At 35.2% G+C, this 20,796-nt stretch overlaps 2 protein-coding genes across 5 annotated transcripts in view; both read right to left on the bottom strand.

Annotated features, from left to right (window-relative positions):
• Window positions 1–2,052: 2,052 nt before the first annotated feature.
• On the bottom strand, window positions 2,053–13,518 carry LOC105227236 (receptor-mediated endocytosis protein 6 homolog). The gene is made up of 11 exons (XM_049456312.1): window positions 13,364–13,518; window positions 10,080–10,319; window positions 9,858–10,004; window positions 9,329–9,765; window positions 8,179–9,068; window positions 5,028–7,917; window positions 4,847–4,961; window positions 4,212–4,786; window positions 3,978–4,148; window positions 2,872–2,968; window positions 2,053–2,805 (listed from the first exon to the last, which is right to left on the bottom strand). Exons 2-11 carry the CDS (start codon window positions 10,224–10,226, stop codon window positions 2,665–2,667), a joined length of 5,610 nt encoding a protein of 1,869 aa, XP_049312269.1. The 5' UTR covers window positions 10,227–10,319; window positions 13,364–13,518; the 3' UTR covers window positions 2,053–2,664.
• Window positions 13,519–19,543: 6,025 nt separating this feature from the next.
• The window catches only part of LOC105227235 (uncharacterized), a 128,890-nt gene continuing 127,637 nt past the window's right edge, over window positions 19,544–20,796 (bottom strand). For all 4 annotated transcript variants that reach the window (XM_049456332.1, XM_049456331.1, XM_049456330.1 and 1 more), the window contains one exon: window positions 19,544–20,088. The gene's annotated coding sequence lies outside the window, so the exon portion shown is untranslated. The remainder of the gene's footprint in view (window positions 20,089–20,796) is intronic.

Consider the following 20,796-nt stretch of genomic DNA (forward strand, 5'->3'; position numbering starts at 1 on the left):
AACTTCTAAGCGGAGGTCTTGGGTTCAGAGGAGTTTACAGCATTGCAGGATAGCATCACGATGGCTCCACCATCTCATTCCATGGTGTTTATTTCAGCTCAGATCTGCTTCTAGTTGACTGCAAAGACGAAAACGCAGCCACCTGGCTAGCGAAGATAGCTTCAAAGCTGGAAGGCTGGAAAGATCCAGTCATGTGCGCCAAGAAGGGTAAAGAGATATTTATTCCCAGAATTGCAGGAAGACCCTACGAATTCGCACTTAGTTTGATCAGGAACCAAAACGAGGGCATCTTACAAATTTATCTGGCAGCAGAGATTCTGGCTGAACTCAGCGGGCTGGTTATGCGGCCCTGGAAACCTACCAACTCATTCCGGCATCAACACAGTCGAGCAAGTCGCTACTGCCGCTGTCATTGAACGAGATATGAATGAGTCTCCAGGCGAGCGGGAAGGGGTACCCTCTACACAGGAGCTCTTGGACGGACTGAAGGCGCAAGATGCCGGGGACAGTGGGGACTAAGATCTGTCGCTTATAGAACCAATCCAGTGACCTCCAGCAAACGGCAGCGTCGGCTGTCATCGCGAAGAGGTTTGAATCGGATAACCATTAATCCAGGAACCATGGATCTTCAGAAGAGAGGTAAAGTAACAAGTATCGTAAAGACTTGTTTAAAGACCTAATTTTAAACTCAAATAGAGAGTGTCTTCAGTTACTTATTCTTACCGAATGAAAGCTCACTACAAGAAGGTATCCACACAGGGTAGTAGTTTCAAAAGAGTAGAGAGTAGCCAAAGGAATATACCATACACATATGTATGTATCTCTTTTATTTATATCTTTGAATATTGTACTACTTTCATATGTAATATTAAGTTCATGATTATGTAATTAAGAAAATATGTAATTAAAATGCTCAACTCTATATATGTATGTATGTATGTGTGTGTGTATGAAGTACATTTACTGTCACCCTGTGTTTGCTATTCAAGTTTTGTTCACATTACTATAAAGAGTATACTATTGAATGCCGTTAGTTTGTAATACATATGGTGTATAGGTAAAGTATACTATGTATATATGTATTTATATTTGCTTAATAAATATCAAAAAATAGTTCATAAAGGGTGATTTTTTAAGAGCTTGATAACTTTTTTTAAAAAAAAAACGCATAAAATTTGCAAAATCTCATCGGTTCTTTATTTGAAACGTTAGATTGGTTCATGACATTTACTTTTTGAAGATAATTTCATTAAAATGTTGACCGCGGCTGCGTCTTAGGTGGTCCATTCGGAAAGTCCAATTTTGGGCAACTTTTTCGAGCATTTCGGCCGGAATAGCCCGAATTTCTTCGGAAATGTTGTCTTCCAAAGCTGGAATAGTTGCTGGCTTATTTCTGTAGACTTTAGACTTGACGTAGCCCCACAAAAAATAGTCTAAAGGCGTTAAATCGCATGATCTTGGTGGCCAACTTACGGGTCCATTTCTTGAGATGAATTGTTGTCCGAAGTTTTCCCTCAAAATGGCCATAGAATCGCGAGCTGTGTGGCATGTAGCGCCATCTTGTTGAAACCACATGTCAACCAAGTTCAGTTCTTCCATTTTTGGCAACAAAAAGTTTGTTAGCATCGAACGATAGCGATCGCCATTCACCGTAACGTTGCGTCCAACAGCATCTTTGAAAAAATACGGTCCAATGATTCCACCAGCGTACAAACCACACCAAACAGTGCATTTTTCGGGATGCATGGGCAGTTCTTGAACGGCTTCTGGTTGCTCTTCACCCCAAATGCGGCAATTTTGCTTATTTACGTAGCCATTCAACCAGAAATGAGCCTCATCGCTGAACAAAATTTGTCCGAAAAAAAAAAAAAACCGAACACTGATTTTGGTAATAAAATTCAATGATTTGCAAGCGTTGCTCGTTAGTAAGTCTATTCATGATGAAATGTCAAAGCATACTGAGCATCTTTCTCTTTGACACCATGTCTGAAATCCCACGTGATCTGTCAAATACTGATGCATGAAAATCCTAACCTCAAAAAAATCACCCGTTATTATATATGTATGTATATATATTTTTGTTTTTAGTATATTTTATGTACGTAGGTATATAATAAGCCTTTATTTATGTTTTTTTTTTTTTGTTTAATTAATTATAACAAAATAGATACAATAATTACAACTTAAGCTATTCACTTATGCATATCGCCAGAGGTATGTTTGCAGATTTCAAAAAACAAACTACACATACATACGCTTTCACGCTTTCATTAAACGAATACAACGCAAGAGATTAACGTAAAACATGCAAGTTTACAGATTTATGGTACATTTCGATATAATGTGTTGTGTATTTAATTCCAATCAAACATTTATAAACTAATTGCCTTTATATAGTGCATAAACAACAGAAGAAAAAACTTAACAGTTCAACAATTATCAACTCGATACATATACATGTATGCGTGTATGTATATTACATTAATATTGCTTTAAGGATTCTCTTGATTTCGACCAGTCGACTAATTGAGACAACACATTCACAATATAAATAATAAACAATTTGGAATAGCGCTTATAGTTAAAAACAAAAAACTATTTTCAACAAATTTATAACAGAAACCTTGTTATCTATTACTAGATAGATTATATGGAAGAATTCGCTCAATCCAAGTAGTCCATTGTTTTGATAAATTTCACCACGGAACAGAAGAGCGTCCAATGGAATTGTTCTTCACCCTCCAACTTCTCGCCAATAAAGCAAGTAATATATTCGACTGTTGACAGCAAGAAGGGTGGATTGGTCTGTGAGCAGTATTAAGATAAATTGAATACTCCGTTTTTACTGTTTGTTGTTAGCAAAATACTCACCATAATCACGACGTAGATTAAAACTGGCAAAATGTCATCAGCAGCGGGCACACGACCGCTCGACATGTGTAACAAACTCATAATACTCGAAATGCACCTGCAATTTGAGAGAAAATTTTTTTTATTAAAACCATACATAAATATTGTCGTATGGCGATTTTTTTAATTCAAAAAGTTGGGATAAATGAATATATTTTCAATTTATAATTCCAATTTTAGGTTAGAAAAATTTAAATTTTTAATTCCCATTTTGTCATTAAAAATTAAGATGTTTTGGATAAAAAATTTTAAATTTTTTAAAATCGAAATTAAAATTGAGGAAATATTTTTTAGTTCAAAATTTGCGTAATAAAAAAAATGCATATTAAAAGTTGTAATTAAAAAGAATAAAAATTAAAAAATAAATAAAAAAAAAAAATATTCCAAAAAAATATATAAAAAAAATATTAAAAAAAATAAATACTATAAATAAATGTAAATAAGACGAAGCGTGCTAAACAATATTTATTTTTTTATTATAGGTTAGGTTAGGTTAGCTGGCTGAAATCGCACATGGCTATATGTAGTCCTTTGTGAAGCAATAGAAACAAAGAACTCCAATTCCCACGACAGCCGGTTCTACGCACCGGAATTGACTCGGATTTTATCCGACCAAGGGCTGTTATTTCGGCGATCTAACCCCGTTTGGATCGGTGAGTATTAAAAAAAAAAAAAAAAAGAACTCCCGTGTTCGAACAACAAATTAGCAAAAGGCTTAGTGGCCAATACAAATTTGTCTACGCCGTACTGAGGGCAAAGAGATCACTAGATCTTTTGCGATCGATCTTAAGCCAAACAACTTTGCGACAGCGCATGTACCAATGATGACCCAAGTTTCCGCGAAGTCCAGCTGTCTTGTAGTAGAGCACAAGAGGATACGGGGGCATCGACCAGTTCTCAATCTACCGATAGCGGTTCTAGGGTGCCTTTCCTTGCCGTCAAACTTTGACCTAATCGTAAAGAAGCTCACAGGCTCTCAAAAATGTTAGAACACGAAGGACACAAACGCAAATATATGTGAATTCTAAAACAATCCCTACAACTACAACTACAAAAACCTCGCTTACCTAATAACGCACTGCAATTTTTCACGCGGTGTCTTATACGCCGATATATAGGAGAGCTGTTGCTGGGAAAAGGACCAAGGTGCCTCGGAAAGATATGCTTGTGGAATGCAAAGTGCCGGATGTGAAGGGCTAATCACACGCTGCAGCTTACTGATATGCTCCGAAAGTACGCTACAAACGAGAAGGAGAAGAGTAAAATAAAATGTTTGCAGGTCGAGAGCTGCGTGCACTTACGTGTCTCGCGACAAATCGGCATCTTCATTGGGGAACATCACCTGCTGGTATAGACGTGTTAGCAGTATACGTTCGATGGATAGGCGCGCCTCCTGTGCTTGCCACTCTGGCATGCCATGCAATATGGCGCCCGGTGTAAGCAGCTCCTCCATCAGCCCCTCAACGAATTCCTCAATTAAGTCGATTTTATCATCGGAGACTGTGAGGCGTGCAAATTCCTCTTGGAACTCAGCCAACTTCGCTTGACGTTTCTCAAAGAATAGACGCACACAAACGGCCATTAGGTAACGATTGCATGTGGCACTTTCGCTGCGCAAGCGCGTCTCGAACTGTTCGATATTCTCCATCATTAGCAGTTGATTTTGACGATAACGCATTAAATACTGTAAGTAGTTTTGACGCTTCTGTATGTCCTGCTGCAACTCTTCGAGCAATTGGTTGTGCTGGCTGCGTTCGAGTGTGGAAATGCAACGAATGGCTTCGGAAACGTAGGAAATTTGTTGGAAATTTTGCAGATTCAGCGCTTGCGCCAACTGAATTTGCAGATATGTGAGCAAAGGTGAGGCGTTGGTGTACTGAAATGCGAAAACGAAGTTTAGGAAAGAGAATGCAAATGATGGCTTAAATATAGTTACAGTAGTATGGCGAAAATCGCCGGTGTGTAAATCAGTCTTTGACAGCACGGTACGTATCTTCTTCTTGATCACATTAAAGGCAAGCGTTTTATCATGCAGCAAAGTATTTGGTGATCTATGAGATTTGGAGAAAAACAGTTTATTATAAACGGTAAACAAAAAGCGTTTGCAAATTACTCACTTCGCCTCGGCATCTGAAAGCTTGCGTTCATTCGCAGACGCTCCACCCACTGCGCTCGCCAAACAGTTGCCCATTGAGTCCGAGTTTGTCGCTTCGCTCGAGCTGCTCACTTTGCGACGGTACTTCGCCAAAATATCCTCGTTAATATCGCAATAACTGGACGCCATGCCGCCAGTGGCACCAACATTGTCCGCCGCAGCTGCAGACGTGTTGCGCGCACCAGCCGAGCCACCGACGCCAATCATATCGAACGACATTTCCGAGGTGTTGGCGCTGAACGAAACACTGCGGCTGCTGGTCGTGTGTGAGGCGTACTCACCATTCGCGCTGCCAGCATCCACACTTTCAACGCCGTTATGTAGATGCGTCGAATGGCGCGAGTGTGATTTGTTGCCACGTCTGTGCTTGAAAATACCTTGCTTCAACTTGTTGAATATACCGGAATTGCTATTGGCACTAGTGGAGATATGTGCACCTACATTAGGGTGTAGTACACGCGCTTTGCGGTGCGAGGGCAAATGGCGCGTATTAGCGCCGGCACTATTGGAGGTACCTGCGGCACCATCATTATGGCTATTCGTGTTCTTGTCGGCCGACGCGTCGAAACTGATGCTTTTCGGTATGGCGCCGGTGGATTTGGTCGGTTTCTGGCAGCTGCTCATGCTGCCCGCAGCAACACTTAAGCTCGAAGTCGCGGCACTGGCGCTGGCGATGCCGGACGTGTTGTTCGAGAGTGTCGTGCGCGATGTGGAAATCGTGACGCTGTCGCTCGTGCCGTTATCGGTGTCATTCAGCTGCAATTTTTCGGTTTTCGCGCAGAGCAACATAATCTGTTGTTGTTGTTGACTCTTGGCGTCGTCGGTTTGTGACAAATTCGGTATCATAGTTAAACGTTTCGTGGAGTTCACGACATTGCTGATCATTAGTTCGTGATTTTCATAATTAAGACTCTGATGGCGACGCAACACCGGCACCGTCGAGTCGGTGTGGTCGTTGCCTTTCATTGCCATTATACCGTTGCGTCGACCATCGAAGCTGGCGTTGCGCGCCTCACTCGTTGTATGCCGATGTTCGACGTTTTCGTCGACGAACAAATCAATAAGTGGTGATTGCGTTGGAACAGCTGAAATGTCATGTGTGATTGCTCTTGCCGACATTGGTGGCTTTTCTTCCTCTCCGAAATCGCTAAAATCGATTAAATCTTTGTGACCGCTCGACCCGCTGTTGTTGTGTTGCTTCTTCTTCTTCATACCACCCTTATGATGCGACTTTGGCGGTTTGCAAGCAATCACATCCGCTGATCCAGCTGCATCTTCGAACGTGACACTCTGATTTGAGATGCTGCTCTCGGCTGACGTTTGGCGACGCATGCGTGGCGCACCCAAAAACGGTTCTTTGCAATCAGAATTGCCACTGCTGCTTTTATAATCTTGTTGAAAGTTATTCTCGCCGCTATACTGATTGGTAGTGCGCACTGAGCTGCGCGCCAACGAGGAAAGACCGGCGTAGTGCGCAGTAGCATCTTGCTCGGCCTTAACGGCAGCTGCCGCCTCATCATACAAATTCGCCGCATCATAGAAAGCTGAATCATCTTGCGAGTGATCACTGCTACCACTACCGTGGCTGCCATCAGCCACCACAGCGCCGCCATCTTCGCTACTTGTATTGGCAATAGCTGCGCGTGGTACCTTCCCAGTGCCATTAAGCGCTGCACTGCTACCCGTTGGGGCATTGTAATTTGTGGTGGTCGCAGCGCGGAATGTCCTTCCATTACGCGCTGTATAGTACGGGGAATTCGGTATGCGTCGCGTATTCGCCGCAGATATCGCGGCAGCCAACTGATCGCGCTCCTGTTCCGAACGTGCGCCCGAATCTGTAATATCCGATTTGGCGGTAATGCTCAAATTATCATCCGTATCTACTTCGGCAAACTTTTCGGAATCACTGGCCAACACATCGGTGCTCCAATTAGACTCGGAACGTTGATCAGACACATCCAAGAAGACGGGACGCATGACGCCCGCACCAGTTAGCACATCAAAATTGTTGTCTCCAGGTAATACGACAGCTGATGGAATGAGCGGTGTAGAGAAATGACGATCACGTTCACGTTCGCTGGCATCCACAGTTTCGGAATCGCTCGCCAGCACATCGGTGGACCAAGTGTCCGATATGATCGAGACTGTTTCATCACCTTCGAATTTCTTTATTTCGAATTTACAAAATTTATCCTCAATATCGGAACGTGCCTTCGATATTAGCTTCTGCATCTGTGGTGTTGGTAGCGCATTATGCACCGACTCACCGTCTGTCACCTGTGATGAGGGTGTGTCACGACCGCTTATATTGGGCGAACCCCGGCCCGAAACATTCGCCGACACCATGTCGGACAAGTTGTCATTTTGATCGTTTTCCTCTTCCAATTCAAGTGAACTGGTGACAGAGTGGTTTGACGGCGCCTCGCTAACAGCTTCCAAATTGTCCGAATTGCCGATCGACGCATCGTCGTGTGACAGTGAGAAACGTGTGGTTTTCGAATGTAACGGACGTAGTACATCGCTCATGTTGTCCATGCCATCGAAACCATTGGCCACGGAGGATGATTTGTCAATGGTGTTATCTAAATTAACACTGCCCGTATCGACGAGTAGCGCCTCACCGTTGGATATATCCTGGCCAATACAGTTCATCTTCAACACTTCCTCTTCGGTGAGCGGTTGCAATTTATGCTCATCACCGTTATAAATACTGAAGACAAGTATTGGCTCATTTTCGAGAACTTCATTCATATTTATGGCGCGTATTGGCGACGAACTATTCGAGCTGACGGATGCGTTCGTAGATGCGCCGGCACTGCCATTATTACCGTTATGATTATCATGTGCGGGAGCTGTGGAATAGAGTTACGAACGAAAATTAATTTAAACTAATACAAAGAGGGTGCGTGCGCGACTAAATGACTAATAACTTTCAATACTAAAACTAGTCAGTGTTTACTTAGCTTAGCTAACTAAATCCTAACTAAGTGATTACAATAAAAATAAAAGTTTCATTACGTCTGTAGAAGGTTATCCGCTTCTTTAGTACTGCAAATATTGTGATTAACAAGAACACAATTAACATAACCACACTTAAACGAAACACAACCTACCTTGACCCAATCCCGCGTGACCACCGCCATTTGTAAATCCATTAACATTGGCTGATGCTGCTGCGCCATCCACGCCCGCATTACTATTTGTACTAAAGCTCATACTTTTGGCAATTTTGTTCTTTGTCACTTTGCTTAAACCCATGAAACCTTGTTTGGAGCGCTCTTTGAGTCCGCTTGCCTCACCATTCACAGGCAATGCACCGGCTCCCTCCCCGCCATTCGACTGCAAACGCTGATTCAGCTCTGCAGATTCCGGCAAATGCGAGAGTATTTTCTGTAGTTTCTGTCGCTCTTCTGGGGGCGGCTCGAAGTCATCACTGGCCATGAGTATGCGATAAAATTGTATAAAATATGCTAGTTCACTTTGCGTACTCAGCAAATGGGAGCGATCAAAATCACTTTGTTGTGAGAGTATGGCCACCACGTCCTCACCAGATTGACTCATCAACAATAGATCGATCAAATTTGAAACCATGTTCGATTCGAATTTAGCATGAACTTGCGCGAATTTCGCATCCACATCATCGTGTTTGGCCAAGGCGAGCATTTGTATGATTTGTCCGATTTGTATGAGATTGAAGCGCACCTGCTCGGGAATAGGTGCATCGATGATGCCCATTATATCCGGACTGACTATGGCTGGGCAAATGAAATGTGTGAAAACCATATCAGTGATTATTTCATTGATGATTTTGTCCGAGAAATGTGATTGCTTTAGTTGGTGGGACATGGTTTGTACCAGCCAGCGTAGGGTTGATGGAAAAAGTGACCAATTGAAAGTTAAACTGTCAATAAATGATTTAGCCATAACATGCAGCTTTGTTATGGTATCATCATGGAACTTATTGATATTCTCTTGGTAGTTATTTGAGTCCTCAGCGCCAAATCTAGAATGTTAAAGCAAAGCAGAGTTCTGGATTTATGATTACGATTAAATTTTTAAAACTATAAAAATAAAAAAATAAAAATCGTAATCGTAAAAATTTAATTTTAGTTGCAATTGTACTTTTTTGATTATTGAAATCGATAACTATTACAATAACTGTTTATGATCACAAATAACGGTAATAAAGAAATTAATTCGACATAGTCAGCTGATTAAAAGATATTAATTCTTCTTTGAATTTAAACTTACAACTAATTTTACCTTTTCAAGCGCTCCTTGCTGCTGAAATTCTCCACCACTTTGCTGGGATCCACATCCAGCACACTGTCAATATCACTCAATACGCCCATTATTGGCTCAAACAATGCTGCCGTTAAAAAGATTTTCGCCGAGAACATTGACTCATTCAAACGGTGATAGAGACGCGCAAAAGCCGACGAATTTGCACGTAGCAAATTACGCGGATTATCGCTAACCACAATTTGTATTTCAATTAGTTCTCTTAAAAGCTTTAAAATCATTTCCACATCCTTGGTATTGATGGCATTGCCATAGAGCCCCGCCGATATGGTGTGTATTACACAGCTAAGGTGTTGTGGTGTTATCTCAGCAATGCGATCGCCAGTGGCCAGCGAAAGTGCAAGCAGATAAGGTGAACGGTAGAGGTGATTGAACAGTTCTTCATAGGAAATGGCATGCTGTAGTAAAAAATCACAAAAAAGAAATTATTTTCTCGTTAACTAGCAACCAAATTAATGGGCTAAACAAATAATTAAGCCACTTAACTCACCTCATAGTCCAGCACTTTCTTCGCATCAATGTATTTAGCGTTTTCATAGTTCTTTGCACGCCGACAGCAAATACTGGGGCCCGCCTCTGGGCGAGACGTGATCAAATCATTAAGATTCTGCCTTTGTTGCGCGCATATATATGCCAACTGCAAATAAGTTATGCAAACATTAATTAATAATAGCAGATGTGCCAACAACAGTTAATAAAATCATGATTTTACCTTTGTTATGGCGGCCGAGTTCTCCGATAGTGATTCTGTGAATTGCGCAAAGGCGGCTTGTTCTTGTTGTATGAATAGTTGTTCCTGGCGCAAAGTGCGCGCTAAGTCCATAATCTCCAAGAGATTGTCCTCCGAATTCGGTTCCATTGTCTTATTTTTTGTTGTTTTCAGTAAGTTTGTATAAATTTCCAGTCAATTTAAATGTTTCTTAGTCGCCGTACACTTCCATTACATTGATAGCTAAATTTGACAGAATAGTTTATATTTTTAATTAATTTGCACAATTCTCTAAACAATTAATCAAACTATTTGGGAATTTATGATTGTGCTGTGCAAATAATGTGTTTAGCTGAACTTGGAATTTGCTAAATATGACAGCTATGAACGAGAAGGAAACTTGCATAACGCCCACACAATTTTTTAATATGAATGAAGAGTACACACATAAATCTATACATAGTATGTATGTATAAACAAAGTGATAAAGCAGCATCTGTTATCTCTCGGATAGGCACAAAGTCACACGCGGACACCCCACAGGTTAAATAAATTTGATAATGTCATGTAGAGGGAAGTCGACCGCATTTTTTGTATGAATATATGCATGCATGCTTGTAGTAATAATTGTTTATTGAAAAATTAAATATTATGTATGTTGGATGCGTCTTTGTCCAAAAATAAGGAAGTGAATACAATATATGTAAATTAAAAATGTTTATATATATTTTATGCGTACTTTATAAACAATAAAATGTTTTTAATCTGATTTTCGAATTAGTATAAGCACATATGAGAAATGTAGCACAACAGCTGTTGAAGTTTTGGATTAAAATTCCATTGAACGTTTAGGGGAGTGAGACAGGAGAACACATTAATATATTATATATAGATTATAGAGTGAATAGGATTGGATATCTGCAACATTGGAGGACCAAAAACTCTTGACTGTTTGGTTGGCAAAAATTATTGTTGGGGTTGTGGCAGCGTAACTTTTGACGCCAAACCAACATGCTTAGACAGTATAAGTACGTAAACCCGACTTCGTTCCGATTATGCAAAGTCGACTGCCATAAATATGTGTAAAGCAATAAATTATCTGCAAGGGTTTTACCACGAGTTTTGGTTTGAACACTACAAATTGAAGGAATGCTGACAACACTCGCTTCAATTGCTTACATTTGTTTTAGTGTAGCATGAGTGAGCATACAATTACTTATGTATTTATATTTTTTACTCAAAATAAAAAGTGTAGTACTTGTTAAACAACTGTTACCGATGTCTGCAACAGTAACCTGTTGTTGGTGCAGTTAAGAACTTTATGTTTGAAAACTTATTCACAAGGTCGTTGATAAGTGACGGTAAAACCCGTTATTTATCGTTTTATTTCCAATATATACATACAGGTTTATTTTATACTATGTTTGTATTAATATTTATATGTAACCATCACTTAGATATAAATCTGCAAGAGTTTCCTTTTGCTAACAACCTTGGAGCACAAAAAATTAAGTTTGCGTCAATACATACAGATAACACCATATTCTCTAAGGAAAAGTACGACTAGTTTACTAATACCAAGAATGTGAGTAATTACATGAACGACTCATTACTCAACAAATAATTTGTTTCACACCGATTCGTGACTTTGAATTATCTGCAATACGAAGAAAAAGTCAGATATCAATAAATATTTGCTAAACAAAGTCAGTCATATGTATGTACTTATATTTTTAGAATATACTTGAACATTCGTATTCGTATAGCAAACAATTGTCTCAGGCGTAGGTAATTGTAAGGCCTTCAAACTTAGTTGTTACCTCAGTTTTAAAAATTTCGCTAAAAGTTATTGAATCCACTCACATTTAGCATCTTTGTTTGTAAACGAATTTTCGTATATTCATAAGTTTAAAACAAAAAAAATATGGATGAAGTAAATAACATAGCAAAAATATATTTGTATATTTGACACCTTGATAATTGCTGTTTGCTTAAGTATTGAAGATATTTTGTCAAGAGTTTTCACATGATTCATTTCACCTTATATACTCGTAGATAACATCTTATTATTTTTGATCTGTTGAATGCCGAATAGAATTTTAATTGTTTAGTTTGTAAACTTGTGTGCATTTAAACATACGTGGAAAATTTAAGCAATTGACGACTAATATATATGTACATTGACGACTAATATATACATTACACATTTTCTCGTATTGTTTTTATGGGAAACTAAAAGTCAAATTAATTTACTTGTCGGCAAACAAATGTACATTTCACGGTTGGCTAACTTTGTGGTATTTTATAATTAGCAAAGAATGCAATTAGGTAGATGAATTATTACTATACAGTTTTCTCTGACCTTTTGATTTATTTTGTTGAGAAATGTAAATAATCACAAATGGTTATAAAACTATGACCACTACACGAATATTTTACACACATTATGTATATTTATGGGTCAATACCAGTAACTACTGAACCAATATGAATGAACAGGAATGCGGATACAATACTTTTAAAAAGCACACCAAAGCATAAATGAATGCATTTAAAAGCAAAACTCTTGGATTAAAGAAAGTATATTTTGGAACCCTTTGTTAGAGAAATAAAAACTTGTTGTTTATGATTTATAATTTTATTTTTTTCATCCACTAAATAACTTTAAATTATTAACTGGTAATAGAGAATTAGAAATTTGCTGCTTTAGCAGTTGTAGACCAAATGACTCCGAATCTAAATATGCATTTACATACATACAACAAAGCAAATATTTACAAACACAACGTCATTATTTGTATACAAAGTGTTGAATTTTTTTTTTCTTACAAAACAATTGAATACCATAAATATATATGTTGGGAGACCAAAAACTAGTTTGGATATCTTGAACGAAGGCTGTGTGATTGTGCCATACACAATAAACCGCAGTGTATATATTTGTAAAAATGTTTTACTATGACGACTTATGAATGAACTTATTAATATATACATGCATTGTTGTGGGAAATACATACAAATATATTTCAATTATATATACATATGTATATATATATATATGTACATGTATGTATTTTTTGTACATATGTTGTTAAGCATCTAAAGCTTTTGCAAGTTTTTAAACAAAACTTATGTATTATAGTGATAAACGAATTTATATATGTAGTTTTCTCAATAATCTTGAACACCAATTTCCGAAACAGGCATTTTTCACAAACGCAGCCACCACTTGCAATTGCACAACACTTTCACAAATTATGTGATATATTGACCGCATATGCACTTACATAATATATTTTACATTTATTTTATTTTAAGCAGAATGCATTTTCGAACGATTTGTAAACTAAAATTGCGATTTTTTTAGGGAAAAAATAAATTTTGCAAAACCTCGGCCAGACGAACTGATGTTTTTGACAGATAATAGCAATTATAGGAATTAAATAGGAGTAGGCATAATAAAGGAACGTTATAATATGGCGATGAAACGAATATGAGGAACACAGGGTGGCCGCCAAACTGACTATATTAAAAATTGAAGAATGTATTCGTACATTTATGCTTCGTACATATAACTATTTGGTATGTTCATAATCAATGAGCAAAGTATGCACGATTTTATTGAATGAATATATTTAGACAATTTTGCGTACTAAGCTGAAGAAATTGTTTCAGATTATTTCCCAAAAATTAAATATTTTGATTTTTTATGTGTAACTCTGTTTCATACCATATTTTTATCTAAGAAAATGTTACAGTGGATCCTTGATACATACTTACATTGTAATAAAAGATTATACAGAAATAATATATTTATTTCAGGTTATAATATTTAAATTACTTTAATTTATAATAAACCTTGTTCTTTTGTATTTCCGCAAGTATTTTTTAAATCACTGCATAGCAATATTGTCCCCAGCCTCAGTTTGGGTTAGAATCGATAGCAAAATCATCGATAGTTAAAGAGAATTGCAATATCTCATGTAACTAATTTTTATTTCTATTATGAAAATAAATTCCAGTTTATTTTTATATTTGAAGTATGATTTAAATTATGAAATTTATGATTTTAAAGGGGTTTTTAAGCATATTTTAAACTTTTTCGTATTCAAGTTGCTTACAAAATATTAAAAAACTATAATCGATTAATATCTATGATCGCTATAAGTGAATTGTCAGTATATTCAAAATGGCAAACAAAAGTTCCCTTTAATTTTGCAAGCTTCTAACCATCGTAACAGGTGAGTTGAGAAAGTATCAGCTGATACAATGTAAACAAAAGCACAGCTGAGAGGTGGCCTTGCTTAATTTTGTGTTTTTGGCGATTTTACTTGAAAAACTATTGCTTTCAAATAATTTTAAATTACATTGGTATTTGGGATAGGTTTGGTTGTTATCATCATCCGATCGTTTCACAAGAGAGTGAAATGCAATATTTCCGGCAAATAATGCTAATAAGGCACAAGTTTCCTTTACTGTAAAATCTCAGTGCTAATAGTGATGCGTATTTTCCCAAAATAATGTTACTCACTCGTTTTTTATTCCAATTAATTATTCGATAATTAAAACAACAATTTTTTCATAGTGAAATTGTTAATCCTCCCGCTGCAATATTTATTTGTTTTTACACCATTAATATTCCATACGTTCTAATCGATCTAACAGCATAGAAGTCCATTAGTGTCCATGGTTATCAATATTTATGGCTATTTATAGAGTTACTGTTGTTAAATTTGTTTCAACATTTACTTTTATTTAATTCACATTTAAAGTTTTAATAATTATTATTTATAATAAAAGAAACTCCACAATTCTTTTTGCCGAGTTTACAATTTCAGTTTTTCTTTGTTTTTGTTTTCTGTTTTATAAGTACAATATCTCTGAATAATTATAATACTAAAAAATATATCAACTGTATTTTGCTCGTGTATTTGCTGATGTTGTTGTTTTTCGACGTTCGCCTGCCTATGACAGCATGCCCGTTATGACTCTCACGTTGACGTTCGTAGGTTTGTATGTATGTAAAGTATGTCTCATATACTTTTGCTTATAATTATTCGCATATTTTTTATTTTATACACATAAACATATATTTTTATATTTAACGTAATTTATGCTAAATATTAATACCTTTTACAGTTGTAGAGTTGTTGTTTTTTATACCTTTTGTTTTTACGTAAATATTGCAATCGTTTGTTATTTGTTTTAATTTTAGTTTAATTTTTATTTTTGTTATTTTAATTTTTGTTTTTGTTTTGTTCATGAATTGCTTTTTCATATTTCATTTACTTGCTAAATGTATTTATTACCGCTAAATGTTATTCAAAACAACACACACGTACACAAAATATTTATGATTTCTTTGTAAAGTGGAGAAAGTTAAAAATTTATAAATGCAAAAACGTTTCTTTTAATTATGTGTATTTGAACATTATTATTTTATATATGTTTAACTTTCTAATGGAGAGTTGGTAAAATTTGCAACACTGATTGTTCTTACGTTCACTTAAAAATATTTTATATTTTTTTTTAACTTTTTTCATGTATGTTTGTATTTTACACGTAAAATAAACGCGAAATTAACGCTAAACAGTATTTTATAAGATTTTGTCGTCCAGCGACTTTAAAACTAAGAAATTTTCTCTTTATAATTTATGTTACCTGCTACATACATATAGAGCAATACACATATGGAACTAAATCTAGCGCTATTATTAATCTTATTGTGTCTTAAGAATGGCACGACATGCTAACCTATGCTTTATCATTCAGCTAGGGGCTCCAGTGTTCATGAATGGGCTTATACATAACTTTCCTCAATACTTCTTGCCTAGCATTCGGCCATCTTATGTGATTTTTTCTAGTTACGATTATTTTTTTATTATTATTATTTTTTTTTTTACGTAAGTAGTATGTTAGCTTAGTCGTTAGAGCAACTCTGCTGCATATTTTTTCTTATGTAAATATATTTATTATTTATTAAACATGTCTTCATATTTTTCTGTGCGTTGAAGAAATATCCTTATAGATTAGTTAAAGTTAAAGGATTGAAAGTGATTATAGCTGAAAAAAAATCTAAAAAAATATATAAAATTAAAATATAATTAAAATTAAATTTCATCTGTAATAAAAAAGGAAATAGCTATCACCAGCTACCAAGCTGCATCAAGAGCGCAGCGACGATAAGTCTGCTAAATTAGATTTTTATTATTGATACCAATGTTTCATTTGGTGAGCCACAATTCTAGAGCATTTAGAGCATCTGCCGTTTTCTGGAAGCAGTAATAGGGTTACCAATTGATGGTAGCAGCGAATATCGTCAGCATCTGTTGTATAAAGAATGTAGAGCACAGGGGCGTGTACACTGCCTTGAGGTACGCCAGCACAAACAGCCCTCAAATCCCACTCAGCAAACATTTCGGCTTTCTCTGTATTGGTCCTGCACCTAAGGGCTTTGGTGCTTAAAATTGGTGGGCATCTAAATATCTGCTTATTATTTTGTCTAGTCGAATTCCAAAAATTGTTTACTGGATCCCCTGGTTTGGCATCAACCAGAAACGTCAAATAATTATTAATTATTGTGTATGAGAACGCAACTAGTTATCAATAAATATCGTGTTATCGAATATGTTGTTATCAGTTAATTTTGCGGTGGAACAAAACCGAATGCTAACCACATGCTCTGTTTTCAGCTTTTTGATAACTTAAGACTTAATATTTCATTTATGTTGCAAATTATGCAAATTATTTTATTGATATACTATATAAAATCCTTAAAAAAATTGTCAAATAAATATTATTGTTATCCTATATATTAAATACTCAAAAAAAAAAACAAAATAATTAAAAAAATTATGAAGATCAGCTCAACTTCTTAAACTATATAAGAAATAAATAAATATTCCTTTAAAATATTTAGTTTCCAAAACATTTAAAAAGTCTCTTAACACAATTTATTTTTGAAAAAACAAAATATATATAACTATTACTACTACAACATATTTTTGTTAGTTTTTTATTATATTTTATTTTATTTACTACGTAAATTTCATTTGTTTTACTTTTTATAGTTATTTATGTTCTCTTTTAAGGTAAGGTACGTGGTACATCTCAATGCAATCAAAGTTTTGCTAATTTACAATTATATTTTATTGTACATGTTATTTTTATTTTATAACTAAAACACCGTTAATACGCTAGTTTTAAAAGTAAATAACTTCAAATTTCTTTGTTTTTCACTGACAAAATTGTTTTTCATGTGAAAAACATAGTTTAATGACATACATACATAAATATATGAAAAATGTTAAACAAACAACACCTGAGGGTCTAGGAATATTTACGCTACGTTTGCACTAAAATCTATACCTTTTTATGTTTCAAGTTTAATAACACGAGTATGTAGCTTATTTTACATATTTTTTCTATAATATATACGTATGTATGTATGTACTTAGCATTTCATGAGCATTTAATACAAATTTTTAAAATGTAAAAGTTTGTGTTAAAAAAATTGATTTAAAAAGTTTTCTATAATTAAATAATTACTAAAATTCAATTAAATTTGTAAGTATAAATTTATTTAAAATAAAATAATATTATATAATTTTTGATTTTCAGAAAATTTTGTTTTTTCTCTCCTTTTGCAGTACTAATCTCACTTGAAATAGAAATATGTGTTACAACACTTATTTTTCAGTGTTTTTCGAGCCCATTGTGTTATCGCTTTCAAAGCAATATCTTCACAAAATGTTAAAAAATATTATAATTTATTGAACCCATTACTGTCTCTGGAGCAATAATATAATTACGTAACAGTGTACACACAAAGAGTGTCTAGCTAAAGATTACCATCAGAATTTTACGAGTCCTCAAACCTAAATTTAGATTTCTGTCTTATCGAGTTAGAAAAGCAAAGCAGACGACTGGCTACAGCTAAATGAAGAAACAATATCTATAATCAAACGAAATTTAGCAGTTCTTGGCAATTTTTTTTATTTTGGATGCAGCATTAACTTCAATACTAGTTGTCATCGATTCGTCATTTCTCTGCTCTCTACTGCTCTCTTGTCAAAAAAATCTATTTGTAAAAGCAACAACAAACATATTACGTTTGATTCGTACAAGAGTATGTGGATATCTCGTTAGAGTAGTGTAGCCGCTGTCTTCAATGTTGCCAAGTTTTTTTTTTCATATTTTAAATCAGTTTTACTATTGTAAATATTATTATGGTTAATTTTGGCACAGTGCTGATCGTTTGTTTGAGCATCTGGTATAATTTGCTTGATACAGTTGTTGTTGTTGTTGTTGTAGCAGTATAAAACATTCCTGAAGCAATTTCGAGAAATGATGCTGAGTTGGCACTACTTGGCCGGATGAAAATCGGGACCTTTCCGGTTACTTAGACCCGATTGTCGTGGGAATGGCATTCTCCAACTCTTGGCGTGTCGAAGACAGTACTAACTGTGAAATTGTAAATTATTTAGACAGTAATGGGTTATTAGAACACTTATATGTACCATATATACAAGTATATTAGGATGGCCGCTATTTTCCAAGGATATTTATTTTTTGCAAACTTCCCATATAGATATTGAAGGTTGGAGGAGGAGTTTCAGTTTTTGCCCTAAAAAATATCTAATGCAAGGAAATATCTATTAAACAATTTTTTTAGTTGAATCGGAGCCTAAATAATTGTACTTTTCCCATTAATTTTATATGATATTCTTGTATCCATTGCAATAAATATTTTTTCTTGAAAGGAAATGAGTTTGCTACTTTGAAAAAGTGATATTCTAATATAAAATTGTCCGTTATACAAAAAAAAGTCCACATATTTTTTTTCAACAAATATTATTTTAAAAGTTATAGGCAATTAAAATTATGTATCATATGTACTATATGCGATCCTATATTTTCTATACGCATACAGTACACCATGTCGTATGAGCAACACGGAATACGTATGAATGCTCAGTACATTGGATATATATTTTTAACTGCGTTTAACTTTGAAAGTAATGTTTTTATGGAAAAAATTAATAAGACCTTTTTTGTAGAGCGGAAAATTTTGTATCAGAAAATCATTTTTTGAAAGTTGTAGGTGCACTTGCTTAATGCAAAATATTCAAAAATTCGATGATATAGAAATATGATTTAGCTACGGTTTGAATTGAAATTGAAACGCTTGTTTAAGTTGTATAATTCTTTTAAGGGCAAAAACTGAAACTTAAAGGAGCCTCAAAAAGCAAAGAAATCAACGTGGAAAATAGCAGACACCATAAAAACCGTAATATATATGAACAGCAGTCAGACAGTACTGCGGTGTAATCGTTTCTCACATTAATGATAAAAATTACACAAAATATCATTATCATATAAATCAAATAAATATTATATAACAAAATTCATGGAATTTTTTTTATGCCAACACAAACTCTGTGTTCAACAAAAAATATAAAAATAGAAATATTTAAAATTATTTTATTTTAATTGTATTTACTACTTTCGTACATTGATTATTATATTACTTTCCTTATTATCCATACCGTTGCTTATTTGTTTTTTTTTTTTAATAAACACGCATACACATACACAGTACATACACTCAGCATAAGTATGCATGTATGCATGTATGTATGTTATGTAAGTAAGCGTATTTGCTGGGTGCACTTCGAAAATATACAAACATATACACATATTGTAAATACATATATATATTTAACCACTAATTTATCAATTCCTGATTTAATAATAATTAATTATGTCCTTTTTATAATCTCATCAAAGTGTTAATTTTCGGTTTGGTTAGGTTTGATTATCGGTGTTTGCGTGTATTTGTAATTTCCATTGCTTGTTGAGTGATTTCAATTATTCCGTAAATAATTGGTGCACGGTGCATTTGGGAGATTAGAGCAGCGAATGCGCGCAGTAGCGTCTGCTATAGTTGCTTTTCATCATATTGTTATTGTTGTTCTTGTTGTTTAGTTGCATTTAAGATTATCAGTGTATCCTGTAAGCGGAAATAGAGAATTTTAATAAATAATAATGTGCAGCAGATTGAAATAAAAAATGCATAATTCCAATTAAGCTCAAGCTAATGTACACATATTTGTTTGTATGTATACAATTACAAAATTACAACGTATACACTTATATGTATGTATGTGTATAAATGCACGCAGTTTAACCGCAAATAAGTCAAAGCTCACGTACACCTCGGTGTATATAAATAAATACACACTGCAATTTCAGCATAATCACATTCAGGCAAACACTTCTATACACATACACTCCCGTTCATTGGTTAGACACCAACAATGTTTGCCCAATAAGCTGTTCTATTTACTACCAGCAATTTTTGGTTGGCAAAAATATTTTTCTCATCAAAGTTCGAATCTTGTTCGAAAAAGACTGCTGATAGCCGGTTGGATATTCGAAGAGTCTATACATTTCGATGTGATCCATGTAGTAGATGACGATCACGTGGAGTTTCCGCATGGTCAATTCAACTCACCTTTAAGCATTATTTTGTAAAAAACCGGCGAATTGAAGTACATTTTTAATTCTCCAAAATTTAACGTAGTTCCGAATTCGAATTTTCTTAGATAGGATGGTAGGCCATGCGATTTTGCAAATTTTCACATTTTTAGAATTTTTATGCTACGAGCTCCTGGTCCCCTGAAGTTATAAGAAATCCTGGATATTTGCTGCCAAATGT

This window comes from Bactrocera dorsalis, chromosome 4 (assembly GCF_023373825.1).
Source record: "Bactrocera dorsalis isolate Fly_Bdor chromosome 4, ASM2337382v1, whole genome shotgun sequence".
In the NCBI taxonomy this organism is placed as follows: Eukaryota; Metazoa; Arthropoda; class Insecta; order Diptera; family Tephritidae; genus Bactrocera; species Bactrocera dorsalis.